At 56.0% G+C, this 20457-nt stretch overlaps 1 protein-coding gene across 18 annotated transcripts in view; it reads right to left on the minus strand.

The window, feature by feature from the left end:
- Window positions 1-3652: 3652 nt before the first annotated feature.
- NFASC (neurofascin) overlaps window positions 3653-20457 on the minus strand; it is an 89929-nt gene continuing 73124 nt past the window's right edge. For 10 of the 18 annotated variants that reach the window (XM_071578731.1, XM_071578730.1, XM_071578726.1 and 7 more), the window contains 4 exons: window positions 18644-18799; window positions 13819-13950; window positions 12695-12764; window positions 3653-7269 (listed from right to left, as the gene is read on the minus strand). In XM_071578731.1, the coding sequence (XP_071434832.1) occupies window positions 7038-7269; window positions 12695-12764; window positions 13819-13950; window positions 18644-18799 (590 nt within the window). In that variant the 3' untranslated portion in view covers window positions 3653-7037. Of the gene's footprint in view, window positions 7270-12694; window positions 12765-13818; window positions 13951-18643; window positions 18800-20457 lie in introns of those variants that run through there. The other 8 variants (XM_071578741.1, XM_071578738.1, XM_071578740.1 and 5 more) reach the window with 3 other exon arrangements.

The raw sequence follows: 20457 nt of genomic DNA on the forward strand, positions 1-20457 counted from the left end.
TGCTCCTCCCTCCCTCCCTCCTCGTTGCGTGCGCGCTCCTCGCTCGCTGCCAACCACGCGCCGCTCCCCGGAGAGCGCAGGTTTTTTTTTTCCTCCTGCCTTTACCTCACTTGCCACAGTCCAAGGACCAGGCAGGGAGGCAGAGCGACTTGCAGCATCATTCATAATGCATCCCCCAGCCTGCTGCTCCCCCAGCCCCCGGCACAGCCCCGTCGTCTGCTCCGAGCGCCGCCGGCTCGGCCCGTCCCTGGGGCCGGAGCAGGTGTAGGGCCTGGGGCGGGGGGGTGTTGGAGGGTCCGAGCTCCTTTTTGTGGGGTGGAAGAAGGGAAGGGATCGGCCCCAGCTGGGGGATGTGTCGGCAGGACACCCATCTCTGTGTGGTGTTTCTGTCTAAATGCACCCCCTGTGCCTAAATATGTACGTGCATTATACAATAGACCCATATATATTATACAATATCTCCAGATATGCCACATATTTGGATATCTGTACCTATTGCACCCAGCCAGGCTGCTCTTCCCGCTGAGGAAATCGCTGTATGGCAACATTTTGGGATGCTCCGGCTGCCGTGGGCGGTCCCCGACCTCCTGCGCGGGGGTTTCCTCGGAGGGGGCGGCTCGGGGGTGACACCCTGGCCACCTTCGGTTGCCTGTGTTGGCAGATCCGGAGCCTTTCCCGGGAATATTCGCAGCCACGAGGTCCTGGCTGTTTTCTGGGAGGTCTGTCCCGATGGAGTGACGCCATGGGATGAGACACGGACACTCCAGCACTTGCTCCGTGGTTCCCTGCGAGCACTGGGGTTTGGGGGGCAGATGCTGCCCATCCCATCGCTGCTGGGGTGTGAGAGGTCCCCCGGTGTGGGGGTTCTGCCGGTGGGCACGTCCCTGCCCGGCTGTGGCAAGTGGAGGATTTGGGAGCGTGTCAGGGACCACCCTGCCCCCTCCGTCCCTCCCAGCTCCAGCCCAGACCTGTTAATGATGTGAGAAGATCAATGGGCGCTGGGGCTGGCCGCAGGTTAATGATCTGCAATTACAGACGAGTAATTAAGGTATTAGTGTCTCTATTGACTGGCAAAGCTCCCTCTGTCCAGGCTCCCCCCGCACGTGAGTGCGGGCAGGAGCTGCCTGGATGGAGTGGGGTGGTTCCATCTCCCCTCCCCTTGCCCAGTTTGCTCCAGTTTCTGCTCCCCGTTGCCATTTTTGGGGTGAGAGTGGAAGAAACTGGTCACAAACCCCACCTGGGAGAGCAGCTGCTGGATAGAAGGGAAGAGCAGGTTGGAGCCTGACCCGCAGGAAAAGGATGAATGGAGTGAAATCCAGGAGAGGTGACGAGTTCCGTCCCAGTGGAGGGAGGGGGACCCGCCCTCTGCCCCCTCTCCTTTGTGTCTCTGCTCTCAGCAGCTCTCTGAGGGTCTCTCTGCAGGTGACAAGGACATCAGTGACCTTTGGGGTGTTTGTCCTGCTGTGAACATGCCTCAGGCCAGCAGTGAGAGCACTTGGGGGGGAGGCAGCTCTGTAAGGGCTCCCTTGGATATTCCCAGCGCCAAAGGGAAGGCAACAGGCTGGAGCTGCCTCTCCGAGGAGGAGGAGGAGGAGGAGGAGGGTAACGGCAGCCACTCTGCCGATATTGATCCAGTCCTGCTGCCCCCAGGCAGAGGTCAGCAAGATATCGGTGTCATTCCCGTGCCATAAAAAGCGACAAGTGCCGATGTGTCCGTGTCTGCCCCGTATCGATCCCCAGGATGGGGACAGACCCGTCATCGCTCGTTCCTGGATGATAAAAGCGCCCCTTTTCCCGTGGGAATGGTGGGAGCAGCCGCCTGCACAGCCCTGAGAGAGGCTCAGACCTTGGGCTGCTGATTCCCGTGGCGGTGGGAAGGGTGGATTTGAGGATTTGGAGCGAATTCCAGCGAGCTGGAATTTCTGCATCAAGGGCCACGTGCAGTTCCTCTGTCACCCTTCCCTGGGGCAGGACTGAGCGTGGCTGGTGCCTGCACTGCCCCAGAGAGGTCTACCCTGGGCAAAACGTCCTTTCCCCCTCACTGTTGTGCCAGTCAGTGGTGGGGAGGGGGCGGGTGAAGCCCCCCCTGCAGCAGGAAGCACTAAGACCTTCATCCTATTAGCGAGGCCACAATTCCATCTTCATCAGCCAAATAGCTCTGCTGCTCCCCCTCCCGCAGCCCCTGCTCGGCAGGGCTTTGCCCCGGGGAGCCTCTGCCAGGAGCACTTCAGAGCCTGGGGGGCAGGAAGGGCTGGGAGGGCAGGATGGACCCGAGGGGCAGCAGTGCCAGGAAAGGGGCTGGGTAAAGGCTGGAGCTGCCCCAGCTTTGCGGGGCCAAGGGGGCCTCTCCCCCAGCACATCCCGTGCTGGCCAAGGGTGTGGGGGCTGGACTGGCACTGGGAGGGTGTGGGGGCTGGACGGGGAGGGAGGGGGGGCTCAGCTGGCACTGGGGAGGGAGTGGGGGCTGCACTGGCACTGAGAGGGTGTGGGGGCTGCACTGGCACTGGGAGGGTGTGGGGGCTGCACTGGGAAAGTGTGGGGGCTGCACTGGGACAGAGTGGTGGCTGCACTGGCACTGGGAGGGTGTGGGGGCTGCACTGGCACTGGGAGGGTGTGGGGGCTGCACTGGGAGGGTGTGGTGGCTGCACTGGCACTGGGAGGGTGTGGGGGCTGCACTGGGAGGGTGTGGGGGCTGCACTGGCACTGGGAGGGCACAGAGCTGCTCTTGCCCAGCACACAAAGGTGCTGAGCTGCAGGTGATGCTTACCCAGGGTGTGTGGGGACCTGGGTGGCCTCGTGCCTCAGTGTCCCCCCTGGAAGGGATGTCGTTGCCTGCTCTGAGGTCCCACTGACCTTGGGCATGGGCAGGGAGGGCTCTGAGGGCAGCTCTGTGCCCCTGGGCAGGTCACTGGGGGCACCTGGGCAGGGCTCACCCATCAGGTGGGTTTGGGGGAACATCCCCCTGAGCATCCTCCCTCCTGGGGCAGGGCTGGGACACTGGGGACACTGGGGAGCGCTGGGGGACACTGGGGGACACTGGGGGACACTGGGGACACTGGGGACACTGGGGGACACTGAGGGACACTGGGGGCACTGGGGGCACTGGGGGACACTGGGGGACACTGGGGGACACTAGGGGATACTGGAGACACTGGGGGATACTGGAGACACTGGGGGACACTAGGGGACACTGGGGGCACTGGGGACACTGGAGGACACTGGGGGACACTGGGGGCACTGGGGGACACTGGGGACACTGGGGGACACTGGGGATACTGGGGGACACTGGGGGACACTGGGGGCACTGGAGGACACTGGGGGACACTGGGGGCACTGGGGACACTGGAGGACACCGGGGGACACTGGGGGACACTGGGGGACACTGGGGACACTGGGGGACACTGGGGGACACTGGGGGACACTGGGGACACTGGGGGACACTGGGGGACACTGGGGGACACTGGGGACACTGGGGGACACTGGGGACACTGGGGGACACTGGGGGACACTGGGGACACTGGGGACACTGGGGGACACTGGGGGACACTGGGGACACTGGGGACCAGTCCTGCAGACTCTGGAGCTGTGGGTGGGCAGCACCACCTGCTTGTGCCTCTTGAGACCCTCTGGGAGACAACTCGCAGGCTCAGAGTGAGTTTTGAACAATGTTTTATTATATGTTTAGTGTTCTCTATACAAAAAAATCCAGTCTTTTTTATAGTGATTCAAAAAAATGATATCTGAGTATTTTGGCCTTCTTTCACCTCTCATGCAGTCGGTTTATAAGTCCTTAAATTAAACACTTTTTTCTGTAGTCCATAAATCTCCTCGCTGTAAACTGGGAATTTTACAGCCTCAGCTTTACATTTCTCATTGGAACAAGTGGGTTAATGCAAAGGTGGTGGCTTCTTTGTTTGATTTTTTTTTTTTGCTTTAAAAAAAGGCAAAGAAATACATAGAATACTTGAGAACAACCAGGAGGTTTTACAGAGAGGACGGATGGATTGCGATATATTTACAAATTAAAGAGAAACAAAACAGTCCAATACTTTCTGTCTGATGTGAGCAGGAGGGACAGACGTGGGAAACTCGGTGCTGTGAAGGAAGGACTCTGGTCTGGGGGGTCTGACACGGCGTTCTGGGGGTCTGACATGGGAGTTTTGTGGCTTTGACACGGGTTTAGACTGTTGGACAACCAAAGCCCAATGCCCGACGTGAGGACAGAGACAGCACTGCTGGGCAAGGGCAGCTACTGATGCAGCGGGTGATTTTGTCAGGACCAGAAAAGCATCATTATTCTCGTTAATAAAACAGGTTTTAGTGCAAGAAATAGACTTTTTTCTCCCTCTCTCTCTCTCTTTTTTTTAATAAGTTTTGTTTATTGCTTAACTGAAATCGTTTGCTGCCGGTACACGCTAAGCCTGGTACGAGGGTGAGGCGTGGCAGGGTGAACTCACAGCTCTGCTGGGACCTGTGCAACCAGGAGAGGTGTTGGCGTGTGCCAGGGGAGGCGGTGGCACGGCTGGAGCTCTGTGCCATGGCTGTGGTGATGGCTGGCACTGCCCAGCCCTGCCCTCCACCCTCCTGCTCCCCCAGCAGGAGCAGCAGCTCCTCGTCCATCTCCTGGGTCAGAAGGGACTGTGACACGTGGAACTGGGGACTGTCACCTGTGAGAAGGCAACGCTGGCAGGGGGACACTGTGGGGACGTCGTGACCTGGTGTCCAGTTGGGTTTCTATGAGCAGGATTTCAGGGCTCGTACCAAAATTCCAGTTTTTCCCACTGTTTTTCTACCTCTTACTGCACCACCACTTTGGGGAGAAGAGGAGCAGCCTCAGGATCAGGGGAGCACAGCAGTGCCCCCCTCTCGGTGTCCCTGGCAGGGCAGGGCAGGGCTCCAAACCCAGCTGGGTGCCAGGGAGGGCAGGCTGGGTCCACCAAGAGAAAGGACAATTATTTCTCTAAGGGAGGTGTTTGCAATGGGCTCTGGGTGAACAGCTCTGGCATCTTCTCTCCTGTTCCCCCTCTGTGATGGGCAGTAGGAGCCACCCGGGTGCTGCCCAGCTCTGAACTGCAGGATCCACGTGCCACGAGCAGAGCGTGGCAAAGTCCCTCTCAACAACCCCCAGAGTAAAAGTATTCCTGTTAGCAGTGAACCAGCTTGAAAGCTGAAAGAGTAACTGCATTAATGCTATTGCATTCAATCCATTATGCTGACAAAAAAAAAAAACAAACAAAAAAAAACCAAACCAAAAAGTCAAAAATGCTCCTTAGGAAAAAAGAAATGAAAGGAAAATCCATCCCAACGTCCGTGGAACGGTTGGAGGAACCTCATCTCTCTCAGCGAAGGTACCTTTGGTTTCAAAAGTGCAGGAAGTGGGAGAATACACCTGGCATTGGCCACTAAACTTGGGCTAGTGTGAAACTCTACCTTCTACACGATCCATGCTGGTCCAGCCGGGAGAGCTGCGCGGGCCCCGCTCCTCCTGCCCTGGGGATGGAGGCGGCGCCTCGGGGGGCGGCGGGGAGGGGGGTCGGGTCGGGGAACTTCCCGGGACGTTCCAAGCTGTGTAAGGCATGTGGAGGAAGGAGCGCTCCTGCCCCCGGCGGCTCGGGGGGTGGCGGGGTCGCTGCGAGCACGGAGGGGTTGGGTTTGTGCCGAGGGCAGCGCGGGGGTCCCACGGGGAAGGGGCTCGCTCGGGCTGATGGATGGAGGGGGAAAGGCCACTGTCAGAAATGAGGAGGGGGGTCAGTGGGACACACTGTCCATCTGCTCACCCCGGAGCCTGGGGGGGGCTCCTGTGCTGTCCTCCTGGGCTCCTGTGCCCCCACCACGTGCCTTCCCTGTGTGCCCCTGTGCCCCTGTGTGCCAGGGGATCCTCCACCCCAGCCCGGGGGGCTCTTCCATCCTCACCATCTGGCTTTGAATTCCCTTAAAAGCCGGTGCTTTCTGGTCCCCTCATCCCATGGTAATCCTGGTCCTGCTTCCACTCTCTCTGTGCTACATAAGATTCGTGGAGTTGCCTTTAAAAGAAAGCAGGTGTGCTCTGGGCTCAGGTTCCCCCCAAATTCTCACAAAGCAAAGACTAAACCCAAATGGTTTGCCTGCAGTGCTGCTGCCCCAGGGCTCAGAGGGTGGGTGGGTGGCACCTCCCTGTCCTTCCACAAGTCCCACAAGTCTTCTGCAGCCTCCTGTCCTCCAGGATGCTCTGGGTGAGCTCCCTGTGGGCTCTCCAGGGGGAAGGGACTGCAGAGCTTCAGCATCGATGGGAGGGAGGTGGTGGGACCTGCTCTTCCCTGCAGAGGTGCTGCTTGAGCTTTGGGGAAGGAGGTTGTGGCTCTGGCTGTGTTGGGTGAGGCTCTGGCCCAGGTGCTGCTGTGAGGATGGATGGCTCAGGCAAACAGTGCCACAGTGTTGGTACCCAAAGATCCACCACTCTGCTCCTTTCACGCCTTTGTGCTGCTCTTGCTGCTCTACCCAGGCCCCTCTCACCCCTCTTGCCTTCCCCAAACTCCTTCTTTGTTTGCTTTCCCCCCTCCCCTCTTACCCACAACCTTCCTGAAAATACTAAATAGGAGAATTTTTAGCTCCCTCCTCAAAGCACAGAAAGGGCCTCGGCGAGCCTGGGTGGCCAAGCCTACCCTGCAGCCCCTCTGGGCTGGCTCTGGGCACTGGGGCAGCCCCAGAACTGGGGGGCAGCCCCCCAAGTTGGGCTTCACCTCGAGCATCTCCTGCCGCAGCCCCTCTGGCTCAGCCCAGAGCTCTGCCACAGCTCCAAGCCCTGGCGCCCCACGAGTCCTGGCCCTTGGCTTGTTTGCTAAGGATAAATGGCCTGGGCAGCCTCCTGGGCTGCTTTGCTTGCTTGGATTGGTTTCTTTTTTTTGTTTGTTTTGTTTTTTCTTTTTTTTTTTTTCTGTTTTTTTGTCCTTGGTTGGTTTCCTTCCCACGTTTCTCTCGGGGGTGGCGGCGGCGGCGGCTGCTGTGGAACCCCCACCCGCTGCAGACCCTCCGGCTGTTGGTGGTTCCCTGGCACTGGGCTATGCCAACGAGTAGATAGCATTGACTGGGGACGTGGCCTCGGAGCTCTCGTTGCCCTCGGTCTCCTCCTTGTCCTTCTTCACGGTGTACTGGCCGATGAAGGAGCCGTCCTCGTTGAACTGCCCCTCGCCGCCCTCGCCGTAGTCCACCAGGCTGTCGTCGCTCTCCTGCTGCTTGATGGTGCCGTCCAGTGACGTCTGGCTGTTGGGAAGAGGTTTGTTGTCTTCATCGCTGGGTGGCAGAGGACAGACAGACACAGTGAGGGTTGAGAGCAGGGCCTGGGACCTTCACCCGAGGTCTGGATGTTCAGAATGAATCCAGAGTGTGAAGGCACCGAGCAGAGCCCACGAACTGGGGGTGCTCTGGCTGAGGGGGGAAGGTCGTGGGGTGCCTGATGTGTGGGTGAAGGTGGGTCTGCAGCTGCCTCTGCACACCCAACCTTCACCCTTTTGCTTTATAAGAATCCCATTTGTTAACCTGGGTTACACCCAATCAACCCAACTGGATGTGCATTAGAAATATCCTTCCCTTGGCACTGCTTTGGCATTGCTTTGATTCTTTCTTTCTCTCAGTATTTCACCCACCCCCAGTGCAAACTGGCTGAGGGGTTTGGTTCCAGATTCCCTTGCAGAAAACCCAGTTTGGGGAGTTACATGCAATGGGGAGCACTCAAAGCACTGCGAGGGGGCACGAAGAGGATGCCAAGTTCTGTGCAGCTTCCAAACCTCATGGGAATTTACCTTTCCGAGCTTATTTCTGAGCATCTAAGCTTGTTTGCTCAATTCTTTGTGCTTTTCTCTTTTTTTTTCCACTAGGAAGATTAAGCCAGGTCACAGGAAAATAAATTGTTTGACCCACAGGGAAAGAACCCACCACTTTAAAGAAACCCTTTTAACAAAAAATCCAAACAGGGAAAAGTTGTTTTCCCTCTGGAGGGCAAGGGCTGGGATCTCATAAATAGAGATGATATTTTGTGGAGGATGAGAGTGGATTGTTATAAATAGATATATAAAAAATGAATTTTCATGTCATCTAGTCCTTAGTTCATATTTGATCTTATGTCCAGCACCCAAATTCTGCCCTGTTTTTGCTGGTATCACACACAGACCTGAAATATTTGTGCTCCCACCTCCAATCCTGCCTTTTTATTGTTGCTGGTTTAGCCTGGGGCTTGTCAGACTCACTCACTCTACTCTGCTCCTTTGTTTTCCTTAGAACTGGTAAAAGTCCTGGTGTTTTTCTGCACTTTGCTCAGGCCAGGGAGCAAATTGCTCTTCAGCTGGGGAAGGCATTAATTCTCCCTCATTCCATTTAATTAACGGCATCAGCTCTGGAGTGGGAGAGGAATTTGGTGTCCCACAGCACAAGCAGCTCTCTCTGTGTTTCCTCAGCTCAGCCTTTGGCAGCAGAGCAGCAACACAGACCCAGGATTTAACTTGGCATCACAATAAAACCCAACTTGTTAGCTCTGAAAGCAGCTTTTTTGGGTGGGTGGGAGAGGAAGAGTTCAGTCTGCAAGCAGGGCTGAAGGTTAGAAAGCCCCAAAAATGCCAAGTAGAGAGTGGCAAAACCCAGACTCCTTTATCTGCAATATCCTTTCCCAAGGTTTGGGGGGCAGTTAAGGCTGAATATGGGGCCAGATTCCCCCCAGGGGGGCGTTGGCAGCCCCAGCCCCCCAGCAATGCATCTCCTGGGTGTCCCCCTGGTTTTACCTCTCTCCAGGGCCAGTTTTCCCGTTAGTGCATTAGGGTGGGAGGCAGAGACTCACCAGCTCTGGATGGAACACAAGCCCTTCCCGGGCTCTGCTGAGGGTGCATTAGAGCAGCAGAGCACCAGCTGCAAACCACCTGGGGCACGTTGGCCTGAGTGCCACAAATCACTGGGAAGAGGGACAGGCTGGAGCCACAGGGAGGGTTTCCAGGCTGAGACAAAGAGTGTCTCAGGATCCAGCAGTTCTGGCTCGTGTCCCCTGTCCCCACCCCTGGGTGCTGAGGGCACCAGGGGCATCACTCTGAGGGCACCAAGGGCATCACTCCCAGGTCCAACTTTGCCACACCAGGAGGGATGAGCAGCTCGAGGGGGGGGCCTGGCTGGCTCCTGGGGGCACCCCCAGCCCACGGGGCATTTCCAAGCAAGATCCAACTGGCTCCATGTGGGGGTGCCCCCAATGCCAGCAGGAATTAGAGGGGTCTTGTTTAATGTGTTAGGTGAGGCAGGAGCACGGGAACAGGGAGGGGGAGGGATTGTTTTGGCTATAAAGAAATCAATAGGTAGAAGGAAGGAAAATAATAACAAAAAAAAAAGCTAAATGTGCCGGACTTCTGGCAGCACGTGGTCCTACCTTTCAAGAGACCTTCATGGTCCATGTGGATAGACCAGGTGAAAAGGAGAAGAAAGAATGGGAATAAAACAGAGAGAAGCAGAAAGAGCCTGATCAGAGAGAGATATGATGAGCTCTGCATTTACAGGGGCAGTGCTAAAACCAAAGAAGAAACGCCCGCATTCCTCACGGAGCCGATTGCCTCGTTATACCAAATGGAGCCAGGAAAACTCTGGGGTGAGCCTGGATGGCACAGGGGGCTGTGCAAGAAGGGCTGGGGGGGGAGTCCATCAGGGAGCAGCTTTAGGGGACAGTGGTGGCTCTGGGGACCGACATGCAGCAGGACAAGGGAAAGGGTTGCTTGGTTCCCCCTCCAGCTTTCTGCTGGATTTCCATGACGTGGCCACACACACGGATCACGTTCCCTATTGCCAAACCTACACCTGCCCAGGCTGCCCCTCCAGAGCTGAGCTCCCCTCACCAGGCTCCCAGCACAGTCCTGTGTCCTCCTGCCTTGGTGGCTGCTGAGATGGCAAGCTGGCACTGCCTGCAGTGTGGCACCTCTGCCACAGGACACTATCCTGAACCTCAGCTGGAATCCAGAAGCTCAACCCACTGCACTTTGCCTTCCCAGCATCCGAGGTTTCCAGTGGACTCCCCCACACGCAGCATTGGACATTTGGTATAATGAGGCACAGTCACTGGCACAGAACATTGTCCAAGGATAATGGTCTCCTGCGTGGAAAACAAGCTTTTCAGCTTAGCCTCTGCTCAGGAAAACCATTATTCGAGAGTGCAACACAAAGATGTGACAGTATCTCTTAATTATGGGCTGCAGTGATCTGAAAGTTGCATGCACAGGGCATTGAGGACGTGAGGGATGATGAGAGCACATCAGACATGCCATGTGGAGGTGGGAGGGGAGCCAATGAAGAGCTCACGTCAGCTCAATTCCTGTCCTTGCTTGAAACACTAATTGCTGCCCTCCTTGAGCCCAACATCGCAATCAACTCCAATCTTAATCAGCCAACAGCATTTCATATCAATCCTTCAGGTTCACCTCTCTTTCTGCCTCCTTGAGGGGAAGCCTCCTATTACTTCTCCCAGGAAACCTGTTGTTCCTGAGGAGGGGGCAAAGTTTATGGGTTGTTGGGGGTTTATGGTTGTTCTTTTTTGATTGGGGCTTTTTTTCCCCTGTTTAGTCCACAGGATGATGTGATTGAAAACCTTGGGAGTATTTTGGAGCTTGGTTGTTGTCCTCCTACTGACCCGTGTCTTTGGCTTGCAAACCTCTGGGAATGGGGCTGTCAATAAAAGATTGACCTTCAGCTAAGCAGGATGAAGGGTTTGCCCCATCCCTTCCCCTTGCCTGGAATTCAATGTCCCTTGGATGGTGCTGGGGCAGTGAATGCTGCCAGCCATGCCAAGGGTTTGGATTTCCTTGTGGGCGAGGCAAGTGGGCCCTGGCAATGGATTTGCCTCGGATGGATGGGCTGGGACCAGCTTGGTGGCCCCTGGAGAAGCAGAGCTGTGCAATGGGTGGTACTGCCAGAAGGTTGGTGGGCAGCCTGGGCTGAGCTCCTGGGGTGGGGCTGAGCCTGGGGTCATGTGGGGGACCCCTGGGGCATGAGGGGCTCCAGGCTTCCTCCATGGAATTCCCACCATCCCACAAATCTGGGAGCCAAGAGGTTCCCTGTCATGACTGAGAGCACTGAGGGGGTTTGTCCTGCCCCAGGTGTGGCCCTGGCTGTGCCCACACAGCTGTTATGGCTCTGACCTGTGCCAAGAGCACCAAACCATGCCTGGGGAGGGATGTGTTTGATCCTGGGCAAGGCCTGCAATGGGACCAGGCTGAGCTCCTTCCTTCTCTGCTGTTCCCCATACCCAGCCAGGAATCTGAAGGGAACAACCCCAGACATTTCCATGGGACTTCCTGCCCTGCCTTCACCTGCCACCCCTCCAAGTGCTGGGCAGCTCCCAGGGCATGATGAGGAAGGTGTTGCCCAGGGCCATAAGGATTATCAGCCTTTCCCTACATGGTGGTGCTTCCTCTGGGTCCTGCTGGGTGTGTTTGTGTCCTGTGTGGTGCTCTCAGAGGACTGGGGGGCTTTGGGCTTAGTGACTTCCTTTGGAGAGGAGGAGTCGCTGCTGGAACAGTTCCTGTGTCACTGACAACACAAACGTGGTCCCAGCAAGAGCTGCTCTTGTTCTGCTTCCATTTCTGAGTTGGGTGCAGGCAGATTTGTTTTGCCTCCTCTGAAGCCTTTGGCAGAACACCCGTGTCATGCTCCATCCCTCCTGAATCCCAAACAAATCCTACCCATCTTTTCCCCCTCACTTTGGAACTCTGGGAGTATCTGGAATGACGTGGGGTGGAATTAACCCCTGTTTTAATTCAGGAGAAAAATTCCTGCTGGCCTAATTGGGCCTTGGATCGGGCTCAGATGGGAAAGTGCCTTTTAGTTCCTTGAAGAAAAGCCAAGCCCAGTGGAGGTGCTGAGTGTGCTGGGAAACATCCCCTCACCTGTCAGGTGTGGGCAATGCAATGAGACCTGACAGCAGGACCTGCTGCTGCTCCAGGGGCAGCCACGGAGAGCAGGGAAGGCTTGGGAGAGTGTCTGTCCCTTCCTGACACATCCTGGGAGTTTTCCCGGGGTGGAAAAGGGCACTGCTGCTCTTTAGGGGGTGACATTTGCGTGCAAGAGTGGAGTGGAGCGTGGGAAGCCAGAGAGGTTTCTGCTGAACCCCTGCTGGGCTGAGCTGAGCCCTCACAGGGGGGTTTGGTGGGGCCACCTGGGGACCCCACAGAAAATTCTGTGTTTGGAATGCAGGCAGACCCCCAAATGGGTCCCCCTGTGTGCATTCAGGGCTGATCCAAACAGAACTTTGGGCATTACTCCCCTGTGGGTAGGAGAGAGGCTGAGCTGCAGGTGATACCCCAGAAACACCCTCAGGCTGCTACAGAGTTTGGGGTCTGGGGGGCTGTTGTGTGTGAAGGGGATTTTGTGTTAGGAGTGTCACCAAGGTTGGGCTGCTCCTGGTGAGAGCTGGTGCAGGTTACTGATCCCAGAGTGCCAGCTCTGCCCAGACTGGTCATCCCAGACTGGGAGAGGGAACAGAGGAGCCCTGAGCAGCATCTCCCACCCTGGTCCCTCAGGAAGTGCTTCCCTTGGCAGGGGACTGGCAGAGGGCAGGAGGCAGGAGGAGGAAGGTGGGAGGGCTCATTCCCAGGCTGTGTGGCCCGTGGGGCTGCGGGTCTGGAGGGAGAGCAGTGAGGGCTGTGATGGTGGGACAGGGGCTGATGGGGCCAGGGGGCCACATGCCTTGGGAACGTACCTGTAGTCAAAGGAACCATCTTCCACATTCTTGTCCTCGGGGTTGAGATGCTCGTCTTTGTTGTCTCGGACTGGAAACAAGAACAGCCCCACCATTGTCATTAAAATCAGTGCAGGAAATAGAGACGGCACCAGCAGTGGGGTGGGGGCGGCCGGGACTCCCCCTGGGGCGAAGGGGCAGGTAAAAAACTGCACCTGGGAGTGTTTGCAAAGGGTTTGCAAAGGGTTTGCAAAGGGTTTGCAGAGGGTTTGGAAAGGGTTTATAAAGGGTTTGTAAAGGGTTTGCAAAGGGTTTGTAAAGGGTTTGCACAGGGTGCTGCTGTGGGGCACCACAAGCACTCCAGACAGTGACAGGGTGTATTAATTGCACGATTTCTTTAAGTCTTCTGTTTGCTTTGCACAAATTTAATGACATTTTTGCCTGAAAAGATCTTTTTCTGACCCAGGACAAGCAGATGTGCAGAGCAGAGACTGTGCATAGCAGGAGTGTCCAGCCCTAAACCTGCACAGAGCCCCTGGCCTTTAATTAACTGAAATGCTTCCTGCTAATAACAGCTCCCACTCCGGGGCAATCCCAGATATCCCAGAGCAACACAACTTGATTCTCCCCTCAGAGCCTGCAGATGTTCAGGCCACTTGCCCCCCTCCCCTGGGTATTTGCCCCCTCCCCTGGGTACCTGCCCCCCTCCCCTGGGTACCTGCTCCCCTCACCTGGGTACCTGTTCCCCTCACCTGGGTACCTGTTCCCCTCACCTGGGTACTTCCCCCTCAGCTCGGTACTTGCCCCCCCCCCCACCTGGGCACTTGCCCCCTCACCTGGGTACTTTCCCCCTCTCCTGGGTACTTCCCCCCTCACCTGGGTACCTGCCCCCCCTTCCCTGGGTACCTGTGCCCCTTCCCTGGGTACCTGCCCCCCTCCCCTGGGTACCTGCCCCCCTCACCTGGATACTTCCCCCCTCCCCTGGGTACCTTTCCCCTCCCCTGGGTACTTGCCTCCCTCCCCTGGGTACCTGCCCCCTCCCCTGGGTACCTGTGCCCCTCCCCTGGGTACTTGCCCCCTTCCCTGGGTACCTGCCCCCCTCCCCTGGGTACCTGCCCCCTCACCTGGGTACCTGTCCCCCTCACCTGGGTACTTGCCCCCTCTGCTCCTCTTGATGAAGCAGACGATGAGCAGGATGAGCACGAGCAGGGCGATGGCGCACATGAGCCCGATGAACCAGCCCTGCGTGGCGATGTCCACCTGGTTCTTGGTGTAGGCTGGGGGGGCAGAGGAAACACAGAACCAGCTGTGAAGGACAGAGCAGGAGCACAGAGGGAACAGCTGAGGAACAGGACAGGTCACTGGGTTGGGAACTGTGCCTTTGGCTGCCTCTGTGTGTGCTGACCAAGGTTCTGAGGCTGCAGCACAAAGATCGGGGGATTTGGTTGGGGTTTTTTTTCCCTTTTGTGGTGGTTGAACAACTCAACATTCCACCAGGAGCTACAAACAGCAAAGGGGCACAACACAAAGTGAAACCTGGCACAGAGCAGGGGCAAAGGGGCAAATCGTGGCAGAAGAAGCTGGATAACAGATTTGAGCTTTTGTTTTCTGGGTCTGAAAGCTGCCCTGGGAGTGAGAAGGTCTGAGCCAAACGTGGCCAAGAGGATCCAGTCCCTGGGGTCTGATCCAGGGCACTGCTGAGCCCTGAGTGCTCCTTGAACTGGGATAAACTGGACTCCTGCACTGCAAAGGGGATGGGCAGTGGCTCTGCTGCCTTTGGGAGGCCACAGAGAGTCTCCAGGGCTGGGAGGGGACCTGTGAGAGCCCCCCAAGCCTTGGCTGATGCACGAGAGGGGGTGCAGCAGTTGGAACAGCTCTGGGCAATGACATCTGGGGGCCAGGGAGCTGAGAGGTGGTTTGAGAGCACAGGAAGGTGTTTTCTCCTGGGGGAAACTCCTTCTACTGCTGCTTCCAGCACCCTCAGAAGGCTGATGACTACTGAGAAGAGTCATCCCAAGCAAGGAGGAGTCTCGTGCCCCAAAGAGCTCCTGACTGCTGTGTCCTGCCTGACGTACTCTGACTTCTTGTTTGCAGCTCTCCTGCACGGTCAGACAGACAAATCTGAGTCCTATAAATAGCACCACGCTGCCATTTTCTGGCTCTCATTGACATGCACTTGGTATTCAGCAAGACAGAGCAGAGGAGAAAATAACCTTCAGCTCTGCAGGGGGGCTGAATTTAACCAGCCTGCAGGAAAACAGAGAGGTATTCCTGGGAGGGAGAGCTGGGCTGGTTGGGATCAAACCGGGAATGGAGACAGGAGAGAGCAGGGAACAGGCTTTTGTCATGACAATCTGACAAGAAGCAAGAGGGTGTAAAGAAAGCATGAAACAGCCCTCCCTGAAGGTGTTCTGAATGAAAAGCTCCTGTAAGAGAAACAGCAGATTCCAAAAGGGGTTGAGCTGGTAAAGTTTCCCAACCCAGAGTGTTTCAGGGCTTAAGCTGTGCTCATTCCATCAGAATTGGACCCAAGAGGAGGAATTTTCTTTAGGATGAAACCTAAGCCAGGAGGGAACTGCAGACAAACCACGACAAGGACGTTCAGATAAAAGATGAGAATGACAAGAAGGAAAACCATTTGGTAAAGAAATGATGGCAAGCCCTGAACATTTTGTTTGTGAGGAGCACTGACTCCTGGGCTCAGCCAGGGAGGAAGGAGCTGCCTCCTGGTGCCTGGGCTGCTTTTTGCCTAATGCTGCCAAATTCCACATTTACCTTTAGCACAGCCTGAGCTTTGTGGTCCTCGAGGATGTGCTTTTAACTGGAGAGAATGAGATTATAACAGAGTGGAGCTGAGAACTGGATTCAATTAGCTGAGTGCTCGGGGAGGGAAGGGCAAGGAAGCTTTGCTGGAAAGCTTTGAGATGGAAGGGAAGATTTTGTTAACAGTGATGGGACTTTTACAGGGAGAAACAAGGGGGTCTTCAAAGGATCAAATGCCAGAGAAGCCTGAGAGGGGGTTGGAGCTGAGTTTTCCAGGGAGGGAGGGTTTGGAGCCCCAAGGAGATCCTGCAGTAGGATGGTGGCACTGCCTGTCACTGAGGTAGGGGCATAATTGCCATCCTTCCCAAAAAAGCAACATTTGATGACCAAATTATAGTCCCAGCAATGGTGTCTTTGGAGCAAACGAGTGACTGTCATTGCAGCATTGGGGAAGGGAAGAGAAGGACGTGGCTGTCAGAGGGGATGGTGTGATTGCTTTAATATAAGGCCAACATCAAGGGGAAAGCAGCCCTGTGATCCCACAGGTCCTGATTGCAAATGCAACTGCAGTGCCTTCTGAAAAAAATTAATTATAACCTCATGGCAGCAAACACCTTACCCAAGAGTCACCATCTCTGTGCCAAGAGCAGAGCTGGGCTCCACCAGCAGAACAGCAGCAGAGTTTTTGGCTTTGCTTGTAAAGGACACCACTGGGAATGTAAAGTCCCCCTCCCTCCAGCCTTGTGTGATCCTCTTCCCAGAATCCCAGAGTCATTTAGGTTGGAAAAGACCTCCAAGGTCATCAAGTCCAACCTGTGATCCATCCCCACCTTGTCCCCCAGCCCAGAGCTCTGAGTGCCACATCCAGTCCTTCCAGGGGTGGGGACTCCAAACCTCCCTGGGCAGCCCCTTCCAAAGCCTGACCACCCTTTCCATGGAGAAATTCCCCCTGTTGTCCCACCTGCCCCTCCCCTGGCACTCCCTGAGGCCGTGCCCTCTCCTGTCCCTGTGCCCTGGGGCAGAGCCTGAGCCCCCCAGCTCCCCCCTCCTGGCAGGGATTGCAGAGAGTGAGAAGGTCCCCCCTGAGCCTCCTTTTCTCCAGGCTGAGCCCCCCCAGCTCCCTCAGCCCCTCCTGCTGCTCCAGCCCCTTCCCAGCTCCACTCCCTGCCCTGGACACTCTTCCCAGTGTTTGTACAGGCTGAGGAACTTATTTATTTTAAATTTAGAAGTCCTCCTTATATGAAGCTATTTCTGTCACTTCACAGTGTCCTTTGCTCCTGGGAGGGGACACTGTTGGGTTATTGAGCTGCCACTTAATCAGAGGCAAAGCCAGAGGGCCGTGTCCTGCAGCCTCAGTGCAGGTGGAACATTCCTTCCTTCTCTGCCCTCAAACTGAAGGAACCTTTGGAACAGCTTTTTGTAAAACACAAAAAACCCACCCCCCACCCCCCCAAAATGAACAGTGACTTCTTGTCCAGAGCATTCCTGATGGCATAAGATTGTCAGCGGGGGCCGAGCTCTTGTGTCAGCAGATCAGCCAGCAGAGAAATGGATGTGCATTTATTCATGCACATCCCACAGTGCCAGGGCTCAGGTCACCACCAGCCTCCAGCACAGGGATAAAGGTGGCCCCATCCTTTAGTCTCCAGGAAAACATCAGTAGGAACCTCTCAATTATGGAAAATATATGCAGAGTCTCCCAGCATGAATCAGCCAAGGATATTGCTTTTTTCCCCCCTTTCTAATGATTCCTGGCCCCTTGCTGGCCCCTCACTCCCCCCACAGATCCCAAAATGGGGGAGGAGAAGGGGAGGAAAGGAAAGAGGCGGGTCCAGGTTGGGAAGAGTTTTCCAGAAGGATAAGTCTCATGGTGGGTGGGGATCTCGGAGTCAGGGGAGGGTCCAGAAGGAGAAACAAAACTGGGGAGGTAACAAAGCAACTGGAGCTGTGCTGGAGCTGAACCTCCAGTGTGGGGTCAGGACGTTCCAGGGGCTGCTGTGCCATGGGTTGGTCCCATCCCAGGGCGAGGGAGCAGTTTGGGGAGGCACATCAGAGCTCAGAGCCGGGCACAGCCAAGGGCAGCACTCACTGGGTGTTGGTGCTGGGCTGCATTTGCCATTTAAAACCCACATCGATGTGGCACTTGGGGACAAGGGTTAGTGGTGGCCTTGGCAGTGCTGGGTTAATGGACAGACTCGATGATCTTAGAGGTCTTTTCCAGCCTTAATGATTCCATGAAACACCAGCAGCTGCCATCTGTCCCTGTGTCATCTTAGCACATCAGGAAATTACTCAGGCTCACCAAATTTTGGGATGTCAAACAGGATGTGCCTGGGGGTGTGTGGGGAGCTGCTCCCCCTCCCCACAGCTCTGCCTTGCTGGGAATCACATTTTCCTTTTGCCCTTCTCAGCAGAGCCCGGTAAGTGCTGGAGTTTTCCATCACTCGGCTGGATCTAAGAATCATTCCAGCTCCTTGAAAATCCCCCCTCTGCCTCCTACACCAGCCAGGGGGCTGCTCCAGGGCTTCCTGCTCTCCCTGGTTTCCAGCTGAGTGTCAGAGCCTTGCTCTGACAGGGTCCTACACAAATCCCTACGAAATCCCGGGGGAACACAAAGGGAGTTACTATTGCTTGGATTTACTCAAAGTTCTCAAGTGTGAACAGGGAAGTTTTATCAAAAAGCCCCACTCAGTGCCAGTGGGAGTCAATAAGGGTGTGGTGGTGAGTGGGTAGTGAAGGAACCCCATAACTGGGGAGCTGCAAAAACCACTGGAAAATCGCTCCTGCAATTAAACTCGGTGCCAGAGAAAACGTGCCTGGAGGCTGAAAACCCCGAGGGAGATGCCACGACCCTGCTCCCACTCCCAGTCCTGCATTCCATGAGGGATTCCTCCCCTCCAGCCCCTCTGGCACAGCCTGGGGGCAGCCACGTGCCAGGACCGTCCCCGCGGGTACCACCGAGGGGGCGCAGACACAGCTCGGGCAGCGCCACCGACAACACGCGCGGGTTCTGCCCCCTCCTGAGCCCCCCTTTCCTTCTCAGTGCCCCCCAGCCCTTGCCCAGGGCGCTGCCGGGGTGGCCCCGGGCCAGGCGGAGTTGCAGGAGGGTTTTCCATGCAGGTCCGACCGCCTCCCGCCACCACGCGATGTCGCGATGGTGCGACATGCGTGGGACGCGCCCCCCGCGCCGGGGCTGCCCCCTCTCACCTGAGCTGGTGGTAAAGGTTATGTACGAGTGCTCGCTGGGGCTAGACCATTTGGGGAACACCCACAGCTTGTACATCATCCCCGGCGTCAGATCCGCCAGCTGCACAGAGGAAGGGGTCTGAGCTTTAATAGAGATAGATCTCTCTGTGTTGTTACCTGAGAAACAGAAACCGCACATCAAACGCAGCCGCGGGAGGCTCCGCGATCCCCGTGTTGGCACAGCGGGCTCCGAGCAGCAAGAACGCGGCTCGGGGTCAGGTTCGTGAGCGCTCACCGAGGACAGGGCGAGATCAGGGATGCAGGAACTCGGGTGTGCTGCATCCCTGCATGCCACGCCGGGGAAAAAAATACTTGGAGCTACTCAGATCTCTCCCTGCTTTTACGACCTGGGAGGTTCTTTACGTGCCCAGTCTCAGGTCCGGATATTTGGGGTTTTAGCACAGAATAAGGTAATATTTGCCTGGTCATTCTCAGCTGGATGAAGGGGGGACAGCACTTGGTAAAGGAGCTGGTTCTTGTGCTGTTGGGAGTGGTACCAGGTGTGCTGGTGGGTTAAGGAGGGTCTGGATGAGCAGGATGATGCATTAAACTGTGGCACTGCTCACCCTGCTGGCACGGTGGTGCTTTTGGGGGGAGGAGTGTAGCCCTTTGACTCAAGGATGGTCATGGGCTGGTTGCTCCCAGTTCCTTTCCAAGAACAACCTGTTCTTTGCATTGTGCTGGGAATCATTTGCTGATGGGCTTAATTAAAAGCATTATCCATGGAATTCTAGTGAGCCTGCAGAGGGGGCTTGGAGTTGTGGTTCTGGAGGTGGCACCTTCAGCGGTGCTGCAGGGAAGGAGAAATGTGGCTTGGAGGATTTTGTTGCTTCAAATGCCACCCCTGACTGTCCAGGAAGGGCTGAAGTCTCCAAGGTTTCCTCCCTCAGCTAGAGCCTGGTGAGGAAATCCCAAGGGAATGCTGCAGCCCAGCCTGGGCACAGCTCAGCACAAGGGCACTGGAGGGGCATTGCCTGTGCTTTGTGCTCCCAGTGATGGGGCAAAAACAGGGCTGGGAAAAAACACATGGGTGGTTTGGGAGCTGGGATAGTTGGCATTTAGGGCTTGGCAAGCTGATGTGGGTCCTGAATTATGGAAATGGTGCCCTGCTGGAGCCCTGGGGGCTGCAGAGAAAGACCAGGCACAGGCTCTGCACGGGGAGTTGTTCCAAAGAGAATTCAAGGTCATCACTTAAGGGATGTTCTAAATGGCCAGAAGGGATTTCCTGCTGATGGTTACAACTAACTGGTGTATTTGAAATGCCCATTTCAGGCTGGCACAGCAGCAGAGGTGAGGGCTGGGATGGCTGGGAAGTAAAGGTGGAGATAAGCAGTGCCTGTCTGTAACAGCCCAAAACCACCAGCAACACAGAAATATCTTTCTAAAGAAGAGCTAAGACCAGAGATACTGAGTTTCCAGACCAAGTACGAGCCTTGCAATGTTAAGAGACAATGATATCCAATATGACAGGAGGTTTGGGATCATAGATGATTCTGCCAACTCCAGGTTCAAGAAGGCATTTAAAACTGCTCTCCAATTGCCACAGATTTCACATTTATAGGTAGTTTTAAGACTCTTTGTGTTGACCACAGGCAGCCCAGCTCAATGCACAGTTCACAGAGGAACAGCCTCGTTCATCTACATCTCACAAACACCTCACAGCAGTCGGTGCAAGGAGGGGGAATCACATGGGAATCACCAGGATTAGCTCTGGTCTATCTGAACAGCCAGGACCAGGATCTTCTCCTCTCCCATCCTCCACCTGGCCATGGAGC

The sequence above is a fragment of the Pithys albifrons genome, chromosome 28 (assembly GCF_047495875.1).
Source record: "Pithys albifrons albifrons isolate INPA30051 chromosome 28, PitAlb_v1, whole genome shotgun sequence".
NCBI lineage: Eukaryota > Metazoa > Chordata > Aves > Passeriformes > Thamnophilidae > Pithys > Pithys albifrons.